At 44.4% G+C, this 23,385-nt stretch overlaps 1 protein-coding gene across 1 annotated transcript in view; it reads right to left on the minus strand.

Moving 5' to 3' along the window:
* PCIF1 (phosphorylated CTD interacting factor 1) overlaps positions 1 to 23,385 on the minus strand; it is a 155,328-nt gene that overhangs the window by 115,550 nt on the left and 16,393 nt on the right. The window contains exons 2-3 of the mRNA XM_069752203.1: positions 21,465 to 21,588; positions 21,266 to 21,390 (exon numbers count right to left, since the gene is read on the minus strand). Of these exons, the coding sequence (XP_069608304.1) occupies positions 21,266 to 21,390; positions 21,465 to 21,573 (234 nt within the window). The 5' untranslated portion in view covers positions 21,574 to 21,588. The remainder of the gene's footprint in view (positions 1 to 21,265; positions 21,391 to 21,464; positions 21,589 to 23,385) is intronic.

Consider the following 23,385-nt stretch of genomic DNA (forward strand, 5'->3'; position numbering starts at 1 on the left):
CAGCCGAGGAAGTCGGCGGCCTAATAGTCCACGCCGGGGACATGCGCTGCGGATCTCACCAGGACCGTAGCCTTTGTCCAGAGGAGGATCCTGGGATCTCGGCAGAGGCCAGAGAACTCAGAGTCCACCCCTGGAGGTTGACATATGCCACTGCTGTGTCATTGTCTGTCTGGATTCGAATTGGCAGGCTGCTGAGAATCCTTATCCAGTGAAAGACAGAAAGATGATCCGGAACTCGAGGACATTGATCCGTAGAGAGGACTCCTGCGCCGACCAACAACCCTGAAAAGAACAGGTGACAAAGCCCCACGCCTCCGCCGAGCAGGCTGGCGTCCGTCGTCACCACCTGCCAGGGAACTGGAAGAAAGGATATGCTGTGAAGGATCTGCTCTGGGATAAGAGAAGTGACCTCGGCCACCAGTCGAGGAACCGTTTGACCCGGGAGAAAGCCGGATCGGACGATGCAGGGAGAAGACAGACCTGCCCCCTGTGATAGAATAGCCTGCTGAAGAAGTCTTGAATGAAACGGGCGAAGGGAAAATTGCTTCCGATGTTGCAACCAACCTCCTTAGGACCTTCATGGCCCATCGGAAAGGAGGGGAGCCGAGAACCCTGGAGCAAGCGAACTTCCCGACAAAGGAGGGAAATCGTGTCTTCGGGAAGAAAGACTCTGGTCAGACAAGTGACGAAGAACATGCCCAGAGATACGAGGCGCCGAACAAGACGGAACTTCTTCCTATTGACGAGCCACCCGCAACGGCTAGAGCGTCGGGGAAGATTGATAGACTTTCGGGAGCCTGAAACCGAAATTCCTGAGCCTCCATGGAAGCGATTACTGAATGAGGGAATATCATCCTGAAGTGTTTCAAGACGAGACTTCCTGTTAAGCAATTTGAGATCCGGACTGGGACGAACCGTGTAGTCCTCTTTCAGTACAAAGAGATTTGAACCGTTCCTGTTCTGGGACGGGAACGATTACCCCGGATTTAAGGAGGGAAACAATGGCTGTAAAGAAACCCGGGACTAGAGCGGGGTCTCTTGGAGGTTGGGATTCAAAGAAAACGATCCCAGGGCCGTGAAATGAATCTATTTTGTATTCAGAGGATACAAGTTCCCTGGCCCATGCGTCCTCTACTGAGGAGACCCAGACGTCCCTGAGGAACAGGAGACGGCTGCCCAGCCTGGGAAATGGGCTGGAGTCTAGTCGTGGGTCATGCCTAGGTGGAACTTCCAGTCCTGGACCTGGAGAATCCACCTTAGAAGTAGAGGGAACGCCAGGAAGGAGTGAGTCGAAGAATACCTTCTTCTCTTAACGTGCCTGAGGCCTCTGCTGTTGCGAAAAAGGAATCTGATGCTGCAAAGCGACGAGAAAAGCCGAAAGGACCGAAGTTGCCGCCTAGGAAGAGAACTGGTGCCGCCAGTGGCTTCCTTAGTAATTTGGTCCAGCTTGGAACCGAAAAGACGTGATCCTTGAAAAAGGCAGGCCCGTAAGGGACTTCTTTGATGACTCGAGCCAAACAGAGTGACGGCTGGCAACAACATTACTGTACTGAAGACGCGACGTCCAGGGAACAAATTATTCCCCGGCGTGAGTAATCTGGGTGGAAACTTCCGCCATCCAGTCTGGTGGAGCTCCGGCCTGAATGCCCCAACGGAGTTGTTTAGCCCCTTCGGATACAGACTTCGAAACCCAAGTGGAAGCGAAAGCCGGGCATAGAGATGATGCGGCAGCTTCGAAAGTCGAATTCACGAAGGATTCCATGATCCTATCGATGGAATCTGTCAGAGTCTCCCCACCGGACAGCGTGAAGACTGTGTTGGTGGCAAGTCTAGCAGCGGCGGATCAACAGAGGGAGAGGTCGTTCTCTAACGCCTCTCATTCCGGTTGGCGATGAGGTCCGGAGGAAAGAGATATGAGACTCCAAGACGCTTGTCTCTGTGAGAACGTCTGGTTGAATTCGCTCTTTCTCTGGCCAGAAGCTCCTCGATTCAGGATGAGGAGCGAATCCCTTGGGAGGTAATTTAGACCGTCTAAACGAAACCGCCTGATCTGCGGGTTCCGTCGAGGAATCTTTGATGCCACAGGTCAGATTGGACGCTCCAATGAGGCCTTGAACCATATCCCTCATGTCATGATTTGGTTAGACTCCGGCCCCAAATTATCCTCCGAAGGCGCATCAGAGAAAAACCTCGCCTTACTCGGGGGGGGGGGGGGGGGGGAGGATCAGGGGGAAGTCGACCACAGAGAAGGACCGTGGGGCGAGATGGACCGAGGAGAGAACTCAGACCAGCGTTCCTGTCTGGATCTTTCACGGCCTGTATTGGAAGACTCGGACGGAGCTTCTTGCGACCCGCTGGCTACTGCGGAAGTCTGCAGGGGCAACCGATCGAGCACGGACACAAGGGTCTGGGACACCCGTGTGAGATCCGCTATTGATAGAGACAGAGGGGAGGCCCAGCCTGGGGTGGGGACTTCGCTCTGAGGCGGAGCAGCAGGGGGGGGTCTTGGGTGGTGAACATAATGTGGGTTGCTGCAGGCCTGTCTGAGGGCAGCTTGCGGTTACAAGACGCACCCTGAAAGTGTTTCACTAAGGCACAGGCACAGGAAAAAGTAGGAGGTCGGGAGTGACCTTCCTTAAAATTAGACCGAATGGGCCCTGAGGTAAATGTCAGAAGACTAGGGGACCGGGGATTGAGACAAACTGCGGTGCAAAGGTACTCACGGCAGACACTGCGGGATCCAGATGGAAGGTTGCACGGCCTTGAAGATGCTCCTCAGGAACAATAGCCCCTAGGAGAACAGGCAGACACATCTGGGGCACTCTTGTCCGAAACTTGCTGCAGGTCTGAAGAACAGCAGTGGGGAGATGCGAGGATGCCAGGAATTTGCACTCTTAGGATGTGCAAAGAAAAACGTTCCTGGCACTGAAATAAGCATCTGTGGCTGCCTGGGAGTGGTGGGCGGGGCTTAACCGCCAGGCCAGGAGCACCAAGATGGCGGCGGTGGGCGGAGCTTGCCGATAATAGTCGGGCGGGAGAAAAGCCCGCCCGAGGGAAAGGAAGTGGGAGGAGATGCAGCGCCGGAAGTAGGCCCCGGAAGAAGCCGGGGCCTAAATTTAAGGCCGGCGGCCGCCGGGAAGGGCCGCGGCGGCGGGTGAAGCGGCGCGGTTTCCTGCAAGGCCGCCGTGCCATGGTAAAAGGGCACAGTGCGGCCGTAGGAGGAAGCGGCGGCGGTGCCTGCAAAGCCGCCGCACCAGAAGAAAGCGGTGCAGCCGCAGGAGAAAGCGGCGCGGCTGCCAGCGAGGCGGCCACGCCGTGTCAGAAAAGAATAGTGCGGCCGCAAGGAAATCGGCGCGGCTACCATAAGGCCGCCGCGCCAGGACAGAAACAGTGCAGCCGCAGGGGGAAAAAAAGGCAGAGGCTGCCGCACGGCCGCCGCATCGGGACAGAGCACAGTGCGGGGGAAAAAGGCAGCGTGGCCGCCTGTAAGGCCAAGAACAGCGCGGCTGCCACGCTAATGGGGCGACGACCCCCGCCCCATGAGAAAATGTCAACCAGGTCAATACAGCCTGGAAAAAATCCCAAGGGACCCCCAAATGACTACCCTGGAACTGATGAAGGACCCAGAGGTACTTTGGAATACTCACCTAAAAAATCCCACGCCGTCCTTACTAACCTCATTCTGTGGGAAAATATCAGACGTCCAGGGAGCTGATGGACGTCCTCGTCTCCTTCAACCGACAGGCTCTGGTGGGCGAGTGGGTGGGGGACGGAGCCAGGACCGGACTTCTAAGCACGCTTGTGTGCTAGGATCTTGGTCCTGGTGGGGGATCTATGAGGATACGGGGTGGCAGTACACGCCGTACTCATAGTCCGTATTGTGGGACTACAGGTGTGACTGTTCACCCTGTATCCCTCCAGAAAATCTGAAAAGAAACGCCGCACATTGAGGTAGATAAGGGTCTAATGAAAGACCCGTGTCCACCTCCTACTGACACTAAGCTAAACTGAATATCCTACTTCCTGTCGGTAGGGTGTACACTGCAGAGGAGGAGCTAACTTTTTTATTTGCATAGTGTCAGCCTCCTAGTGGCAGCAGCATACACCATGGTTCCTGTGTCCCCCAATGAAAGGCGATAGAGAAATAAAAAATACTAAGAGGTTTTAAACACCAGCAATGAAAAAAGTAAACTACAAAAACAATCCATTCGTGAAATACTAAGGCTTACATAGCAGATGCTCAGTAGTATAGATAACACATACAGGCTTGCCCAAAAGACACTCCCAGCTATAAAAGCTTTATAATCTGTTCTTACAAGCTGACAATGCATAGTGTTCAACTCACGTGTGCTTTAGCTGAAACTTGCTACAATATAAGTATATGTATCATTCATTCACAAAAACACTAAGGCCATGTCCAGACAATTTTTGGTGAAAATTCTGTACCAAAAGTCTATTATGAAATCACATTACATAAAACTTTAGAGAAGGATTTTGCTGCAAATATTCAGCTCCATGGGGTTTGTCCACTATAGGATGAATTCAAAATGCAGTAGATGTTGGTGCAGACATTTCTACAACTGAAAAATCGGTCAAGACACCCAAATTGGGTTGTTTTGGCAGCGTGCACAACATGAATGGCGCTCATCCTTTTGGAACTTTTGAGTTAATAATTGTCCTCTTCTAAGGATCCTCATCTCTTAGCCAGAGTTATGATCCAATGTAAGAAGCCTCTCTCATTCTGAAGGACCTGGCCTGCATTACACGGACAAACCAGTGATTTGCATCAGCACTATGTATTTGACACAGTTGTAGCGCTAAATGTTTACTATCACATTTCCCCACCACAGAAAACAGCCGATTGCAGAGGCTCTGTACAGGAGAGGGACGTCATGGTCAGCTTATTGTTAAGGAAACGTCTAACTCGGACGGATTGTCCCTAGAGAAGAATTCCTTCTTTTTAAATAGAGAAAAGGTAAAGAAATTGAACCAGCAGTGACTTATTATAATTTGTCTGAAAACTGGAAGATGATAGGTTAATAACCAGCACCAAATTGTGATTATTCGTGATAAAATGATTTTATTGTGGTATAGAAATCCCAAAGCTTCAGCAACCACAGAGTGGCCCTAATGGTATTGGATTTTCGGTTCCATGAAGCAAGCTGTATTGTGTTATATTTATTTCCACTTATATTTCTAGCTCTAACTTGTGGCAGGACCTCCACGGCAAGCTGTATAGATGCTTATTGGCCACATAAGAAATCTTCTTATAAAGACAATCTTATCGATTCGCTGTAATCTATGTGGCATGTACATGCCCATACGGGGTAAGCCGAGTCAGTATCTGATATGGGAGAGTGTCTGCTGACAGGGCCACGTTAAAGATATTTAAAGAGCATTCTTGTAGTTCAGTGTATCTCATGTGTTTAATAGTTTAGTTTTCTGCATCAATACCATACTCAGCTGGGATACTGGGTTTACAAAATGCTGCTTTCGCGGTAGTAGTGTGCCTTGCTGCAATGTGGGTACATTTTAGCCTGTGTATTACATGCACAGGTCCCACCTGGCCACAGGCTTTTTAACTCCTATCTATATATGGATCTATGCCATGAAGCCGTCATCCTAGATGGCCATAATATGGAAGCTAACTGTAAGCTTCACGTTCAGGTGAAGCACACTCACCGTTATTCCACTGGAGAGTTTGTAGTTTTATTCGAGCATGCTGTTTACACCGTATTAATTCCCTGAACATGGTTTGTACCAGGGCTGTGGAGTCTGAGTCGGAGTTGGTATAAAATGGACCGACTCCTAAAATATATAATAAATTGGGTACAGTAGTTCAATGCAGTATGTGGGGAATATTTTTTTCATAAGAATTTGGGAAAGTTATGAAATGTCCTATAAATTTCTGCCCTATTCCTGATCTAAGGTCTAGACTTTTAGCGGAGATGAATCTGTGCTGCAGTTTATATTCATGATAAGTAGTGAGGCTCCTCCTCTACAGATAAGGGGAAAACACACAGGGAAGGAAAGCCTACATTCATCTCAGAATTTCTGGAGTGAACAGGAAAGCAGGATTAAGGAAGGTAAGTACTTCCTAAAGCATATCTAAACTTTCAATAAACTGTGCATAAATCAATAGTCCAGTATACGTTGTCTCTGTATGCTTGATCCTTTAGTTTGTTTTTCCCCTTAGCTCATGTTTGGAGAAATTAGCTGCTCTGATGACTTATATACACTATACATAGAATATAAGGGGAAAAAATGTTTTCCAACATCTCAAATTCAGAAATACAGTAACATGATCGATGAGGACATATATTTGTGTGTGTTCTGGAATGTGATTCAGCACAGATATTACTACAGAAGAACAGCAAAATGATTCGTTACAATTAGATGATCTTGTTGAAGCTGCTTCACACCTCTTTCCTATTCATCACATGCACTGTGTTGTGCACATGCTGCAGCTGGCAGTAAGAGATACTCTGCAAGAGGGACATGCTGGAACTCTTGATTAGCAAAGTGAGGAAATTGGCTATTGCTGCCAGAACCCCTAAAATTGATTCCATCTTGAAGAGACGTGCTGGAAAAGGGGCAATTCTGGATCAAGCTACTCGGTGGGGCAGCACCTATTTAATGATTGAGCGATTGCTTGAGCTGAAACCCTTCCTTGTAGATATGGCCAACCCTCAGGTAACACTACATGAAGGTCAATGGACACAGGTGGCTGAATTGAAGGAATTACTTTATCACCCATTTACAGTGACTAAAAAGTTACAAGCTGAGGAATTAACTCCTGGCATTTGTATAAAGGAGTGGAAGAACTTGTTGTTTTGCCTGTCCCAAAGAGGAGGTTTAATGACAGATGGCATTGCTGCTTGAATGAAACGGAGAGAGACACTGCTATTAGAAAATAAAATTCTTCTGGCAGCTTTTTATGTGGACCCAAGTCATGGTATATTTCTGGATGATCAACAGCTTACTAAAGGAAAAGAAGTTTTGATTGAGGTAGCAGTTAGGATGTGTGGGCTACAGGACGGTCAAGAGCAAGAGGACTCGGCTCCTGCCAGTGCTGCTGCTATGGTTCCTTCATCCTCATCAGATTAAGAGTTTGATTTCGTCAAGTATTTTAATGACATGAAATATGTACTCCTTAAGGGTCACTCTAACATTTTGGTTATAACACATTGCACATTGTATATGTACCACCTACTCCTATTAACTTGTAAACTAGTCAGACTGAGTTGGGGGGGAAATGGCTAATAATCTTGAAGGAAGGGGGGCTAAAGGCTAATCCTATAATGTCGACAGACTAAATATTAAAGGTTCCCTTTAAACAATAGATCTTGGAATAATAATAAGTTCCACAATTGGATGTGTTAAAAAATGTTCCTGTGCTGAGATAATCTTATAAATGTGCCCCTGCTGTGTACTGTGTATTGGCTGTGTATGAACGTACAGGAACATGGTCTGATCATATCACAGCTCCTGGGCAAGGGAGGAAGCAAAATAGAGTACACAGACATTACAGCAGGGGATCACATAGGTTTCTTTCTGTGAAGTAAAACATTTCCCTACCTGTTTTTAAGCAGTGTTTTACCTCACAGAAATAATCAGCTGTGATCCCCTGCTGTCCTGTCTGTATACTCTCTTTTGCTTCCTCCCCTATGATCTTAGCACAGGGACTTTATTTATAACATCTAATTGTGGAACTTATTATTTCAAGATCTATTCATTAAAATGTACTTTGCTCGTAGGAAAACCCCTTTAACCAAAAGGTATTTCTATAATCATATAATATTTGCAATATAAAATAAGACAGTTTAAAAAGAAATAAGAACATCCATGATTTGTAAGGGAATATTGGATGAATTCGTCAAAACATTAGCCTACATAACAGTAATAATTATTGTATTATCTTCACCCCTTGGAAGAAGCAGAGATAAAACTTTACCTCTAATTATAACATGTATTTATCTGCAAGTATACAGGCACTGTGCACTTTATGTATAATGAATTGTATGTTGACTGAACCTTGGAGCATTAGATGGATGCTTCAAAGCACTTTTCTTATATATAAATGAATTGACTGATTGATAAATTGATTTATTTGCACCATGCACCCTACAATGATATTCTGTATTTAAGTCTGAAAGGGAACCATCTGCATTCATGTGATTATCATGCCTAGTGGACCCTATTATTTTTTTGTTATACAATATTATTACTCGCATATATATGCCTTATGGTTTTGACCAATTCATCCGAAATCCCCTTACAAATCATGATCTAAGCGCTTTTTAGTATGGGGAGTAGTGGAAAACCCCTTTAATTAAAAAAAAGTGTCATTATTTTCCAGGGGTTGTGCAGATGTTTTTTTTTTTTAAGCTTACATGCATGTATTTTGCACCAAAATTATTTTGGGAAATTTAGCTTAATGAAAAATGTTTAGTGATGAGCGAATATACTCGTTACTCGAGATTTCCCAAGCACGCTCGGGTGACCTCCAAGTATTTTTTAGTGCTCGGAGATTTAGTTTTCATCGCCTCAGCTGAATGATTTACATCTGTTAGCCAGCATAAGTACATGTGGGGGTTGCCTGGTTGCTAGGTAATCCCCACATGAAATCAAGTTGGCTAAGAGATGTAAATCATTCAGATGAGGTGAGGAAAACAATCTCCAAGCACTAAAAAATACTCGGAGGTCACCCGAGCGTGCTCGGGAAATCTTGAGTAACGAGTATATTCACTCATCACTAAAAATGTTGCATCTTTTGCCTATTTTAGCCTCAGTGTTACACTGTCAATTGCTGACTGCAGAATAAGTTAACTGACAGTCTGTTAGTCAGCATGATAGGATGGTTTGCAGAAGACTTTGTAACTAGTGATGAGTGAGTGTACTCGTTGCTCAGGTTTTCCCGAGCACGCTCGGGTGTCCTCCGAGTATTTATGACTACTCAGAGTTTTCGGTTTCATCACGGCAGCTGAATGATTTACAGCTACTAGCCAGCCTGAGAACATGTGGGGGTTGCCTGGTTGCTAGGGAATCCCCACATGTAATCAAGCAGGCTGCTAGCTGTAAATCATTCAGCTGCCGTGATGAAAACTAAATCTTCGAGCAGTCAAATACCCAAGCGTGCTCGGGAGTACACTCGCTCATCACTACTTGTTAACCCTTATCTCTGTTTTCGGAGGTCCTCTCAGCTGATTTATGACCCAGACCACATAAAAGTTGAATGTGCAGTGAAACAAAGAGCCTTTTTAAAGCCAAAAGGTGCAAAACTTGTAATGAAACCCAATTGCAAAAATGATTTTTAACCTCAAATGCGAACATTTAACTGCTGGAAGTAGCGATGCTACAAGTGACAATCAACCCTTTAACGGGTCGTGCAATATGACTTAGGATAAAAGCCAAATCAGTATCTCAATTCGCAGACACGGTGTTTCGGGCTGTTGGCCCTCCTCAGTGGAAGCATGATAACTAATTTGGCTAGATGAGAGGCTCTGAGAAACGTTGCCCCTTAGACCCCAGTCCAGAGCCTCTCATCTAGCCAAATTAGTTCTCATGCTTCGTACTGACGAGGGCCAACAGCCCGAAACACAGTTTCCGAGATTTCAATCTGAGCATGTGCCGCCCACGGCGGCCATTTTCCTGGAGGTCACAAAATGCTGGTGCAGCCCCCAAACCACAAAGCACCGCCGAACCAGCCTGGGATGGAAGTCATATCACCGAACCCCTGAACACCCCGTGACCACGCTCCACCAATGGTAGGCAGAGGCATCCCTGTGCATGCCTGAAGTCACGGCGGCCGCTGGACATGTGTGATACAGGTAGCAAGAAGGTGGTGAAGGAGGGCTAGACTATAAAGGTATGTTTCCATGGTCAGTAAACGCTGTGGATTGGCCACTGCGTACAGTCGCAGCATCAAACATGCAACGTCCAGATGTTACAGCATAATGAATCGGATTTCATGAAATCCCGTCTCCACTATTCGTTAAAAGATGCAGGTGGCAGACCTGCGTTAACGGATTGCGGCGCATCTTGTCTTTCCAGAACGCAGCATGTCTGTTTACAATGCAGCGACGCTCCGTCGCTGCAACGTAAATTTACCATAGACTATCATCAGATGTGGTAAAATCGCATCTAGTGATTAGTCACATGCGTAGTAGCTGCATAAACGCAGCTTACGACGCATGTTTACTAATTTAAATGAGGACTAACCTTTCACTCCGGAAGTCCGTGTCCACTGCAGTTCTCATGATAACTTATCTTACCGTGAGAACTGCCGTGCACGTGACCCTGGGTTATCTCTGGTCATCCTAGGCTAGTTCTCACAGTCTGCTGACCATGAGAGCTAAAGTGTACGTGATCGCCGGAGAGTTATCTCCGGTGGTCATCTACAAGCTCTGCCAATATCTATGGCCCCTCTCTAGGCTATGAATATCAGCCCGCAGCTGTCTGCGTAGCCTTTCTGGCTATAAAATTATAGGGGGACCCCACGTCATTTATTGGGGGGTCCCCCTATTTTAATAGCCAGTAAAGGCTATGCAGACAGCTGCGGGCTGATATTCACAGCCTGGGATGATCCATGGGTATTACCCGCTTCCCAAGCTACAAACACCGGCCCCCAGTCGCCGGCTTTCCCACTCTGGACTTTTTCCATTTTTTTTTAAACAGATATTGCGTTTAAGGCCGGGGTCACACTTGCAAGAAACTTGCACCTCAATACCCAGCGCTGCCGCCGGAACTCGGGACCAGAGTGTGCGGCTGCATGTATTTCTATGCAGCTGAACACTCTGGTCTGAATGCCAGCGGCAGTGTCGGGTATTGAGGTGCGAGACTCGTGCGAGTTTCTCATAAAGTGTGACCCTGGCCTAACAGATTTTTTTTCTATCTATTCCATATCTATCTATCTATCTATCTATTTATCTATCTATGTGTTTAATGGAGAGTGGGTTGGACAAATGTTAAAGAGGAGGTTGGACCAGAAATTACATTACAATTTTTTTGGGGGGTTAAATAATATATCTTTATTTAGCTTACAAAAAAAATGCATACAAATCTGCATGAAAAAAAAAAACGCATCAAAAACGCAGTTGGTACCTACAGAGAAAGTGAACATGTGCTGCTAGGTTTCCCCATTGAATACAGCTGATTGCTGGGATCCCAGCAGCAGGACATCAAATAATAAGCTTATTGCTAGGACACGCTTTTATCAAAAAGATTTTTCAAAATAAAAAACCCTTGCCTTCATAGGCATGGTAAAAGAAGTGAAATGCTGATGCATACTTGATGTGACCAGACAAAAGTTTTCATATACTGGACTGGATCTTGATTCAGGGAAAATTTTATGTGAATAAATGATAAAAATGTATTTATACAATTAAAAATATTGTAGTTGATGTCTATGTATGAACATACTGACGCTCAGTAATAAGGATAACAATTTTCTTAGGATGATGATCATTTGAAGAAACTTCTTGTATATTATATAGTTTACACAGTGCCGCTGAAAAAGATCATTCTGAAGTGCACTGCTCCTGTGAGAGTTGTACAAACCCATATGTTTATTACTGAGCTCATAGGACAATCTGCAAGCACATTTCTGTGCACTTCACAGATGTGTTCTGAGCAGTATATGGGGGGCCTCAGGACCAGGACCCCCACAAATCAGCATCACTTTGCAGACCCTACAATATATGGAGAGCCGTCAGTTGAGTAAGAGGGCATCATCCCCGAGCAAGAAGGAAGGCTAGGGAACAATGGCCTCCCTGTTCAAGATGTGGGAATAACCGTTTACATTTTTAAAGGGAAGGGAACCTGTCAGTCAGGAATGTGCAGAGTTACCTACAGACAGTGGCAGGTCGGCGCCGTTATACTGATTAAAATGATAACGGAGTTGATGAAATCCATCTTGTGGTTGTTATTTAATCTTTATTTTCAGTTTTTAGTTAAACATGTGCCCGTGCTTTGGGGCGGCCTTTGGGGGGGGATCTTCATGTGGTGTTCTGATTAGATATTTATAATGCAGACTGCTGACAAGTCACTGATCCCTCAGTGACCTGCCCCCTAGTTTACATAATGAATATTATATATACACTGCTCAAAAAAATAAAGGGAACACTAAAATCCAACATCCTAGATATCACTGAATGAAATATTCCAGTTGTAAATCTTTATTCATTACATAGTGGAATGTGTCGAGAACAATAAAACCTAAAAATGATCAACGTAAATCACAACTAATATCCCACGGAGGTCTGGAGTTGGAATGATGCTCAAAATCAAAGTGGAAAATGAAGTTACAGGCTGACCCAACTTCAGTGGAAATTCCTCAAGACAAGGAAATGATGCTCAGTAGTGTGTGTGGCCTCCACGTGCCTGTATGACCTCCCTACAACGCCTTGGCATGCTCCTGATGAGGTGGTGGATAATCTCCCAAGGGATCTCCTCCCAGACCTGGACTAAAGCATCCGCCAACTCCTAGACAGTCTGTGGTGCATGGTGCGAGACATGATGTCCCAGATGTGTTCAACCGGATTCATATCTGGGGAACGGGCGGGCCAGTCCATAGCTTCAATGCCTTCATCTTGCAGGAACTGCTGACACACTCCAGCCACATGAGGCCTGGCATTGTCCTGCATGAGGAGGAACCCAGGGCCAACAGCACCAGCATATGTTCTCACAAGGGGTCTGAGGATCTCATCTCGGTACCTAATGGCAGTCAGGTTACCTCTGGAGAGTACATGGAGGGCTGTGTGGCCCTTCAAAGAAACGCCACCCCAGACCATTCCTGACCCACTGCCAAACCGGTCATGCTGAAGGATGTTGCACGCAGCAGATCGCTCTCCACGGCGTCTCCAGACTCTATCGCATCTGTCACATGTGCTCAGTGTGAATCTGCTTTCATCTGTGAAGAGCACAGGGCGCCAGTGGCAAATTTGCCAATCCGGATGTTCTGTGGCAAATGCCAACCCCTATCTGTGGACGTCAGGCACTCATACCATCCTCATGGAGTCTGTTTCTAACCGTTTATGCAGACAAATGCACATTTGTGGCCTGCTGGAGGTCATTTTGCATGGCTCTGGCAGTGCTCCTCCTTTTCCTCCTTGCACAAAGGTTGAGGTAGCGTCTTGCTGCTGGGTTGTTGCCCTCCTACGGCCCTCTCCACGTCTCCTTGTGTACTGACCTGTCTCCTTGTAGCGCCTCCCATCTCTGGACACTACGCTGACAGACAGAGCAAACCTTCTTGCCACAGCTCGCATTGATGTGCCATCCTGGATGAGTTGCACAACCTGAGCCACTTATGTGGGTTATAGAGTCCGTCTCATGCTACCATGAGTGTGAAAACACAACCAACATTCAAAAGTGACCAAAACATCAGCCAGAAAGCAGTGGTACTGAGATGTTGTCCCCACCTGTAGAACCACTCCTTTATTGAGTGTGTCTTGATAATTGCCAATAATTTTCATCTGTTGTCTATTCCATTTGCACAACAGCATGTGAAATTGATTGTCAAACAGTGTTGCTTCCCAAGTGGACGGTTTGATTTCACAGAGGCTTGATTTACTTGGAGTTATATTCTGTTGTTTAAGTGTTCCATGTATTTTTTTGAGCAGTGTATATATTGGAAAAAAGACCTTCTGCAGGTATGCCCCGTTGTGGCACCTGCGCTGCAGCATGATCGCATGTGTGCTGTGTTTGTAGTTAGCATGTTTGAGGTTATCTTGATATTCAAAAAAAAAATGCATTTGAAAATGACGGCAGCCACACCTGCGCAGTAGCAGCTAACGGTGATCAGTTAGCTGCTACTGCGCATGAGCCGGCAGCAGCATCTTCCTAGTGGGAAAAAAAAATTCCTCCTCCAAGATGGCGCCACCTGCACAGTAGCAGCTTTCGGCGATTACCAACAGCTGCTACTGCGCAGGGGCCACCCCTATTCTGATAAAGCGTCCGCTCATACGGAATAATTGAATTTATTAAGTCAACCCATGCTCTAAGAGATGGACCAGAGCCTCCCATCCAACGCAGCGCCAACACCTTTCGTGCCATGAACAGTGACTCCCTCAGGAATATTCCTGTGTGGTGATCCCAAGCCTCCGCCTCCCATACTCCAAACAAACATACCAGTGGCTCAAGTGGAACAGGGATCGACACCAAAGATGTCAATAGTGCCGTCACTTCTCTCCAATATTGAAAAATAACAGGACACTTCCATATCATATGGATAAAATCTGCGTCACTAGAGTGACATCTCAAGCAGTCTGATGAATGAAGACGGCCCATTTTAAAAAGACGAGTCGGGGTCAAATAAGATTGATAGATTATATATAATTGGATCATCTTATTATTGATTGACGGGGAGACCTTAGTTGGAGATTCCAAGATTTCATCCCATTCTTCTCCTAGTGTATCCGGAAGAAGTCTCCCCCATTTTCCCTTAATTGAATCTATAGCAGATACTTCGCCTATGGATATTAGGTAGGTGTATAAAGAGGAAATGAGTCCCTGAGGGCCCTGTGAATTAAGAATTCCTATTAACGGCAGAGTTGAAATAGCTCGACCCGCACCCGTATTTCGTACATGTGATTGGAAGGCAGATCTTAGTTGCAGGTAGCGGAAAAATTGAGACTTCGGTATATTATGAGTATTTTGTAATTGTTCAAAAGAAACAAAAACCCCCTGGCTATGTATATTGCTCACCGTAAGGACACCACACGATATCCAAAATTCAGTAGATGGGTGGCCCAATAATCCCGGAAAGTAACCATTATTCCATAACGGCATTTCGGCTGCTATATCTACATATTGTGTCACTTTTTTAATTTGTCTCCATACTGATCGTGCCAGGCGAAGCAAAGGAAGCAAACGAGGGACAGCAATTTTCTCCATCTCTAGAAAACCCAGCGGGCAATCAACTTTAGCTGAATGTAATATATGGCTTTCAGAGTTGGGGAGAGACCTCCCGGGCATCCACTCACTTATCATTTTGGCCTGTCCAGCAAGGTAATACAGATAGAAGTCCGGCAAAGCCGCCCCGCCCCCCCGCTTAGGTCTCTGCAGGGTGGATAATTTAAGTTTAGGCCTAGCCTTCCCCCATATGAAGGATGTAGTAAGGGAGTTTAGGGTTGCAAAGAAAGGTTTAGGTATTGAAACGGCACTATGTTGAAAACAATAGCTCAATTTTGGGAGTAAAATCATTTTGATCAGATTAATACGACCAGCCACCGATAGCGGGAGCTTATTCCAGGTAGCATATTTAAATTTAACCACGTCAATTAGTGGATATATATTGAGATGTAGATCAAGGTGACTGCGCTGAGTCATATGCATCCCGAGATACTTAAAATTGGAGACAATGGGCAGCAGCGAGAGGGTTTCAAGGCATGGCATTGGGGTATGGGAGAGAGGCATCAAAGCAGACTTATCCCAGTTTATATATAGGCCAGAAAACTTGCTAAATTTATCAATCATCGTTATTACTTTTGGTAATGTATCCTCCGTCTGGTCCATAAACACCACCATATCATCAGCATATAGACCTATAGTGTCCACCCGATCAGCAATATGTATCCCTTTAATATCTACAGAAGACCTCATCCGTATTGCCAAGGCTTCTATTGCCAAGGCAAATAAGGCTGGGGAGAGAGGGCATCCCTGGCGAGTTCCCCTATGCAAAGAAAATGGCGCAGACACAGAGCCGTTTACCACCATTCGCGCCCCAGGCTTCGCATATAGTGTACCTATCCCTCTCAGAAATTTATTCCCAAACCCATATTTCCGTAGACATGCAATTAAAAAAGACCACTCAAGGGAATCAAAAGCCTTGGCTGCGTCCAGCGAAGCCAATGCCCACTTATTGTCTGGTTCTAGTGTACTATATTGAATAACCGATTGCACCCGTCTGATATTAATAGAGGTATTTTTCCCGGGCATAAAACCAGTTTGATCTGGGTGTATGAGATCCAATATGATCGTATTCAGTCTGGTAGCTAGAATTTTCGTAAAAATCTTATAGTCAACATTCACCAAAGAAATTGGTCTATATGATCCACAATCTAGAGGATCCTTCCCTTCCTTCCTGAGCACGACAATATTAGCATCATAAAATGTTTCAGGTACAGATTCACCCTCCCATATTCCCCTAAGTACCTTTAGCAATATAGGTGCTAATTTATCACGGTATTTCCTGTAAAATTCAATGGGGAACCCATCAGGTCCCGGGGCCTTCCCAGTAGCCATATCCGCTATTGCATGTTCTACCTCTTCCAGGGTGAATTCAGCCTCCATAAGGGCTCGTTGAGATGGGCTTAGTAAGGGGAATGTTATATCTGATAGATAATCCAAGCATTCATCAATATCAAAACCACTTTTAGATTTGTATAATGAAATGTAGTAATCGTAAAAGCTCTGAAGTATTTTATCAGTAGAGGATACCAACGAGCCATCAGACGCTCGGATCTGCAATATTGTGTTGGAGGTGTTATGTTGGCGCACCAAAAAGGCCAGGAGTGTACTGGCTTGATTGCCTAGCTCAAAATAGGACTGCCGAGTGAAAAATAGTTTGCGTTTTGACTTAGCGTCTGCATGCTGGGTATATAGTCTCTGGGAAGTAAGCCATTCAATTCTATTGCTGCTGGACTGATTAGCTATGTAAGTGGCCTCTGAATCTTTTAATCTTTGCTCTATCTCCTCATCCTCCCTCGCCGTTACCCTCTTGATGTAGGAAATAGTTGAGGACAAGCATCCTCTCAGGTATGCCTTCAGGGTATCCCAAAATAGACCAGAGTTTTGGAGTTCCGAATGTGTTAGAGTAAAATCATTCAACTGATCAACCGTCCTATCACTAGAGTCTATCAATTTCAACCAGAAGGGATTCAGTTTCCAGAACCCACTACTATTATCGGATTTCTCATATTTAAGTTTAAGAATAATTGGACTATGGTCTGAGATCCCCCGATTACCATGTTCAATGCTATCCACCCGTAATGCCAACTCACCCGACCCAAATATATAGTCTATTCTAGATAGAGATTGTCTAGTTGACGAGTGGCAGGTGTACCCTCTAACTTCCGGATGATTTATTCTCCATAAATCTAACCACCCGCTCCCGTTCATAAACAATGCTAATTGAGAGGGTTGTTGAGGTAAAGCGTCCCCTGATGTTACGTCATCCAGTCTCAATCTATCCATGGATTGATTCATAACTAAGTTAAAGTCCCCCATACAAATAACTTTGGCTTCCGGATATTTTAAGGAGAAGCCTAGAGCCATACGGAGGATTGACACATTGGCAGGAGGAGGATTATAGATGCACAATAACACATACTCTCGAAGCTGAGGGAATTCTTGGAGGGTCTGGAAAATTGTTATCTATCGGGAGGTTTCAGATGGGAGACAAGCTCAGGGTCTCCTAAACGAGTGAGTAGCATATATGAAATGGGCAGACATTGGCCTCTTCATCATGACTCACATAGTATCACTTGATATAAGGGGTCTTAATTCCTTTGGGAAGAGGACGCTTACTTTGCAGGAGATGAAGTCTCAGAAAGCTGATATAGCGTTTGTACAGGAGACCTATTATGATAAAATGGGAAAAGAATTAAGTGCAAACTTAAATATGCCTGTGTCCCATTCAGCTTTTAATAACAATAAGAGAGGAGGTGTGGCGATTTTAATATCCTCAAATTGTCCATTGCAGGTGACTAAGACACATATTGATCCGGGGGTAGGTTTGTTGCCTTGGAGGCACTTCTAAGGGGTAAACCAATTACCTTATGTAATACATGTCCTCCAAATTCAGGACAGATCTGTTTTTTACTGAAGATATTTTCCTTACTCCAGAAACTCCTGCCTGCGGCTATACTATTAGGAGATTTTAATGTCCCCTTTTCAGAAATATATGACAGGCACTCAGGTGTATCTCAGTAGTAGAGGTTAAAAATAAAATATATACGATATTTTTTGCAGATGATGTTCTTTTACCCTCACTAAGCTTCACTCAACACTTTATAATCTCATGGATACTTTCCAAGTATATGGTCATTTATTGGGATATAGATTAAATACCTTCAAAAGAGAAGCCTTGCCTTTCAATATTCCTCCTAGTGTTCTTGAACATTGAATAAACTTCAAGTTGAAATGGAAAACAGAGGCCATCAAATATTTGGGTGGTCAATTTATCCTCTTCCTTTAATTGTCTATATATTTGTAACTACCCATTCCTCTTCGGTGAATTGAAAAGGTTGTTAACCTAAATGGATGCCACTTTCGCTCTCATTGATAGGTCGTACAGATTCAATTAAAATGTCTCTTCTTCCGAAATAACTATTATTTTGAGACTTTTCCTATCTGGGTCCCTTAGGTCTCTTCAAGCTGCCATAATGAGGGTTTATTTGGAATGGCACACATCACAGGATCTCAAAGCGTGTCCTTAACTCTCAAATTACAGGTAGGCCTGTCTGTCCCTTATATCATTATGTATTACTAGATGGCAGCCCGATTCTAAAGAATCGGGAGTCTAGAATCCATATATACTTTATTTATTCAAATGTAAAAATAATACAATTAATAAATAATAGTAAGAAAGAACAAAAAATGGCTGCACTCACCAGCTCTTGACAATTCTTGTTATTTAAGGTACAGTTACACAGGATCCATGAACATGCTTATGAGGGGAGGGATGAAAGACATCAGACGACAACTTTGCGTGTTGTGGCAAATGCCACAACAACGGTTCTTTGCTTAAAGGGACTCTGTCACCTGAATTTGGCGGGACTGGTTTTGGGTCATATGGGCGGAGTTTTCGGGTGTTTGATTCACCCTTTCCTTACCCGCTGGCTGCATGCTGGCTGCAATATTGGATTGAAGTTCATTCTCTGTCCTCCATAGTACACGCCTGCGCAAAGCAATCTTGCCTTGTGCAGCCATGTACTATGGAGGACAGAGAATTAACTTCAATCCAATATTGCAGCCAGCATGCAGCCAGCGGGTAAGGAAAGGGTGAATCAAACACCCGAAAACTCCGCCCATATGACCCAAAACCAGTCCCGCCAAATTCAGGTGACAGGTTCCCTTTAAGAACAATGTCAGGTAGTAGGAAAATACCCAGTTAATAATAGGCAATAGTTCTTTGCAGGAATGCAGATATTAATAAATAGGCAGTTTATATTGCAGAGAAATTGCTGGGCAATAATGGACAATGTCCTTATGTGGCAAATAATAGAGCAATATACCCAATGTGGCAAAGAAGAGGTTAATAAACGGCAGTCTCTCAGTATAACAGTCAGTGAATAATAGGCAGTATATGGAGAAAACACCAAACAAAAGTTCAAAATTGGTGTGAAAATGTCACTGAACCACTTCACAACTAAATATATATAGTTTTGGTAAATGGTATTATCATTTTTTTGACGAAATTCGGCAGGAGCTTGAAGAGCAACGTCACTGGGCCCGCCTCCACGCAGTAGAAACTTGCTGTGAGGTAAAAATTCAAAAATCACACCAAAATGGCGGGCGGAGTGTGTCACAGTACGGCACGTTTCTGATTGGTCACTCGCAGCAGGCGGCAACCAATCAGACACTGGACACTGTTGACGTCACTTATCTCCGGACATTAGCTCCGGACATTAGCTCCGGAGATTATCTCCGCACATTAGCTCCGGACATTAGCTCCGGACAGGAAGTTGGCACAAATTGCAGGAAGTAGTATTCTAGGCAATTATATATTAGATTGGGTGGCTCACTTAAGGATTCCTTTGTGGGCTCAGTTATGGGCTGATAATAAATGGACCGAAATAGAAAAACTACGGTTGGCCCAGATTCATCTGAATTGCCTTTTGTGGACAACTAAGTCCATTAAGATACCATGTACTTTATTGGGTCCTATGCAGTTTACAAGAGAGGTTTGACTCATGTATGAAGCGGTTTTGTCTGGCCTTCCCTAATTCTCCAATATCATATATTTATCAACACCTGATCCCAAATAGTCTGAATTCAGCAATGGTTCACCAGTGGATTTCAGCGAGTTTATTCAGATATGCGGATTTGGTGGATGGGGACATGCTGGAGATTCTTTCGTTTGCCCTTATCAAGTCTCTAATTTGAGTTCTTTCAGTTTATATAGATTAAACATCTTAACATGTTGAGTCCTCACTAAATGGCTAAACGAGTAGCTCTCAACCAATTAACTTTCAAAAGATATACAAAAGGGGCCCGTCAACTAAAGGGTTAATTTTGGACATTTATAGGATTATAAACTCTTTTCGGGGGACCACCAGTTAAAACATTCCTATATAAGAAGAATGGAGTCTATCTTTGGGAAGGTGCTGTCCCCCCAATGTTGGCAGGGCATTTTGGAAAAAGCGGCCAAATTTTGTATCCTGTATCCTCTATAAGGAAAATCAGCATAAAATATTTATGCTTTGGTATCATACTCCATAGCTCATCCACAGATTGAATCACCAGCTCCCAAATTTATGCTGGTGTTTTAGTTCAGCGATGGGTTCCCAATATCATATCTTCTGGTCCTGCCCAGGGATGACTGGATTCTGGGAAGAGGTGAAAGTTCTCTATGTGGAGGTTGAGCTGCATCCTGCCATCTACCTACTAAATGTTTCTTCTAGAGGGATGGGGAAGAACTCGGCCAGATTATTATCGCATATGCTAATTGCAGCTAGATGTTTGATTGCTCTTCAATGGAAGCAGACCATTCCTCCCTCTTTCCAAAACTTAGTTGACATCCACTGGAAGGAATATAGGACGGCCTTGATGAATGCGAGAGTGGACAAATTTGAAGTTGACTGGGCCCCCTGAGACTATTTTTGAGCTCAAAAATAACAGTTAGGTTTTCTGTTCCTCTGGTCTCCTGTGTCTTACCTCCCTCCCTCATTGTGTGTGTCCTGTCTTTTTATGTGATGCTTATTTGACAAGTATTCTGTTACGAATTCAAGGACGGAGTTGATTTAATATGGCGTCAACTATAGCCTTTATTGAGACCCATTAGCCCTAACTGTATCACTATCAAATGTGGTCTGTCACCACTTGAAGTGAGCGCTTCCCAATAATTCATCATTATTGTACTTCGTCCTTGAGGATTCTTAAAGTTGTTTAATTAATTGTTCAAACTCTTGTTTGTGAATGTTAAAACTAAATAAAATTTAATGCAAATTACAGTTATAAAAAAAAAAAAAAAAGTTTATCAGATATCAAGGGGTTGATTTATAGATGCAATATTCTGTGTACAGACAGGATCACTGGTACTCACAATAACATCATGCTGGCCCAGCACAGGCATCTCCCACAGGGACTGATTGGTGAACCGATTGAAATAATAAGGTCGGCTTTCCCTCTTACTCCAACACTTCTCCCATCCAGCCTGCAAAAGCTCATCTGGAGAAACATTGCAAATATGAGAATCACATCATACAGCTTAAAACAAAACCCTCATGAATGCCCTGTCTTACCAGGCAAATCAGAGAAGACACGCTGAGGACGAGGTGAGTTAGATGTACTTGGGGAGAGGCTGATCAAGGCGGCATCCTCCTGAGGACTTCCATGGTTGTCCCGGGCCATTTTTGCAGGGTCAGTCTAGCAACGAAAAACAGAAACACATTTATTGGCATGATGGTTAGATTCTCAGTTGCGTACAGTAATGTTATTAATGTAGAGGCACAAGAATAACCATCTTATCAGTGGAAGGCTGTAGGAACACCACAGCCCTACATGTACAGAAAAATGAAAATTATCCTTGTTTATTGCATCTCTTGTGGATTAGTTGATCTTGTAATTAAAAGGGGATTCCAGCGCAAATAAGTTAAAGGGAATATGTCACCTACTCTTTTGTATATTAGCTGCGGCCATCAGGGGCTTATCTACAGCATTCTGTGTTCACTGAATCGTGCGGATTCACAGAGTTCAATACATTCTATTAATGTCTCCACTAGAGAAATGACATGCTTCAGTCTTTAAAGACGTGCCGCATGTCCGTGGGCGTATGTGGACGTAGAGTGGACACGGGATATCTTGAAATCCCATCCACAATGCTGTAACAGTAGGCCGCAGCTAGTTTGACACAACATAAGTATTCAGCATCAAAACCCCAGGAAATCGTGGGCACATACCCTAACATTTTTTATTTCAGTGGTAAAATAGTGATATATAGTGTTGCAATTTCTATAGCGAAAGAAAACAAAAGCAGACACCACTTTTCATGCTCATTTCATGCATTAGCATCAGCTCCATGAATTGCATTTTGGAACCATTGTACAATATTTTGAAAATGTTTTACATAATCCTCCAATCACAGAGGATAATAATCATGTACAAACCCACATATGATACATTCACATAGCGCCATCATATTCTGTGGTTCTCTACACAGTAAAACATCTATAACTTGGGTTGTAATGAAGATACTTTAGCTGAGAGCACTGGCCGTATGCTAACAAGCTATGAATGAGCAGCCACATTAATTGGTGATGTTATGACTTGTCTTCATTGCAGTTTAACAAGTACATTTATATAGCTTGGGGCTTTACACAGGTAATTTTTATTTTATCAGTTTATAATTACTGAGCACCTTCATGATGCAATAAGTTGTAAGCTTAATTCATTACAGTGTATGCCATCCTACAGTCAGCATGCCGCCACATTGTGGAGATATTCCCTAAAGGCAATGCTTCAGGGGAGAATCGCTTTATACTAGAGCATCCAATGGAATAAGACACATTTTATTTTTACGCTTATGTCTCATGTGAAACTGGAAGAAATAGTCGGGTAAAGCTAAATGCCCGCTGCCTCGGGGGAACTTCGTGTAATATGTAAGAAAAGCTCCCAGTGCAAACATTAAGGCTAGTTTCACACTAGCGTCGGATTCGGCCCGTCGCAATGCATCGGGCCGAGATTCCGACGCTAGCTTTTGATGCGCTGCACAACAGAGGCAGCGGATGCATTTCTCCGGCGCATCCGCTGCCCCATTGTGAGGTGCGGGCGGAGTTCCGGCCGCGCATGCGCAGTCGGAAAAAGCGGTCCGTTGGCAGCAAAAAACGTTACATTTAACGTTTTTTTCTCCCGGTGGTCCGCCAAAACACGGCGCAACCGTCGCACGACGGTTGCAACGTGTGTCAATACGTCGGTAATGTTACTCTATGGGGCAAAAACGCATCCTGCAAACAACTTTGCAGAATCCGTTTTTTCCCCTAAACGACGCATTGCGACGTATTGAAAACCACGCTAGTGTGAAAGTAGCCTAATGCATTCAGTAACTGTTGACCAGCAGCAATTTCTCCCAATTGCCATAATACATGCTCACATAACGGAGCTTTTATATGCGCACTCAATGGACAGACAACTTATGTCCCATTTAGATAAGTCAATAATCGGTTT

Source organism: Ranitomeya imitator, chromosome 2 (assembly GCF_032444005.1).
Source record: "Ranitomeya imitator isolate aRanImi1 chromosome 2, aRanImi1.pri, whole genome shotgun sequence".
NCBI classification, from domain to species: Eukaryota; Metazoa; Chordata; class Amphibia; order Anura; family Dendrobatidae; genus Ranitomeya; species Ranitomeya imitator.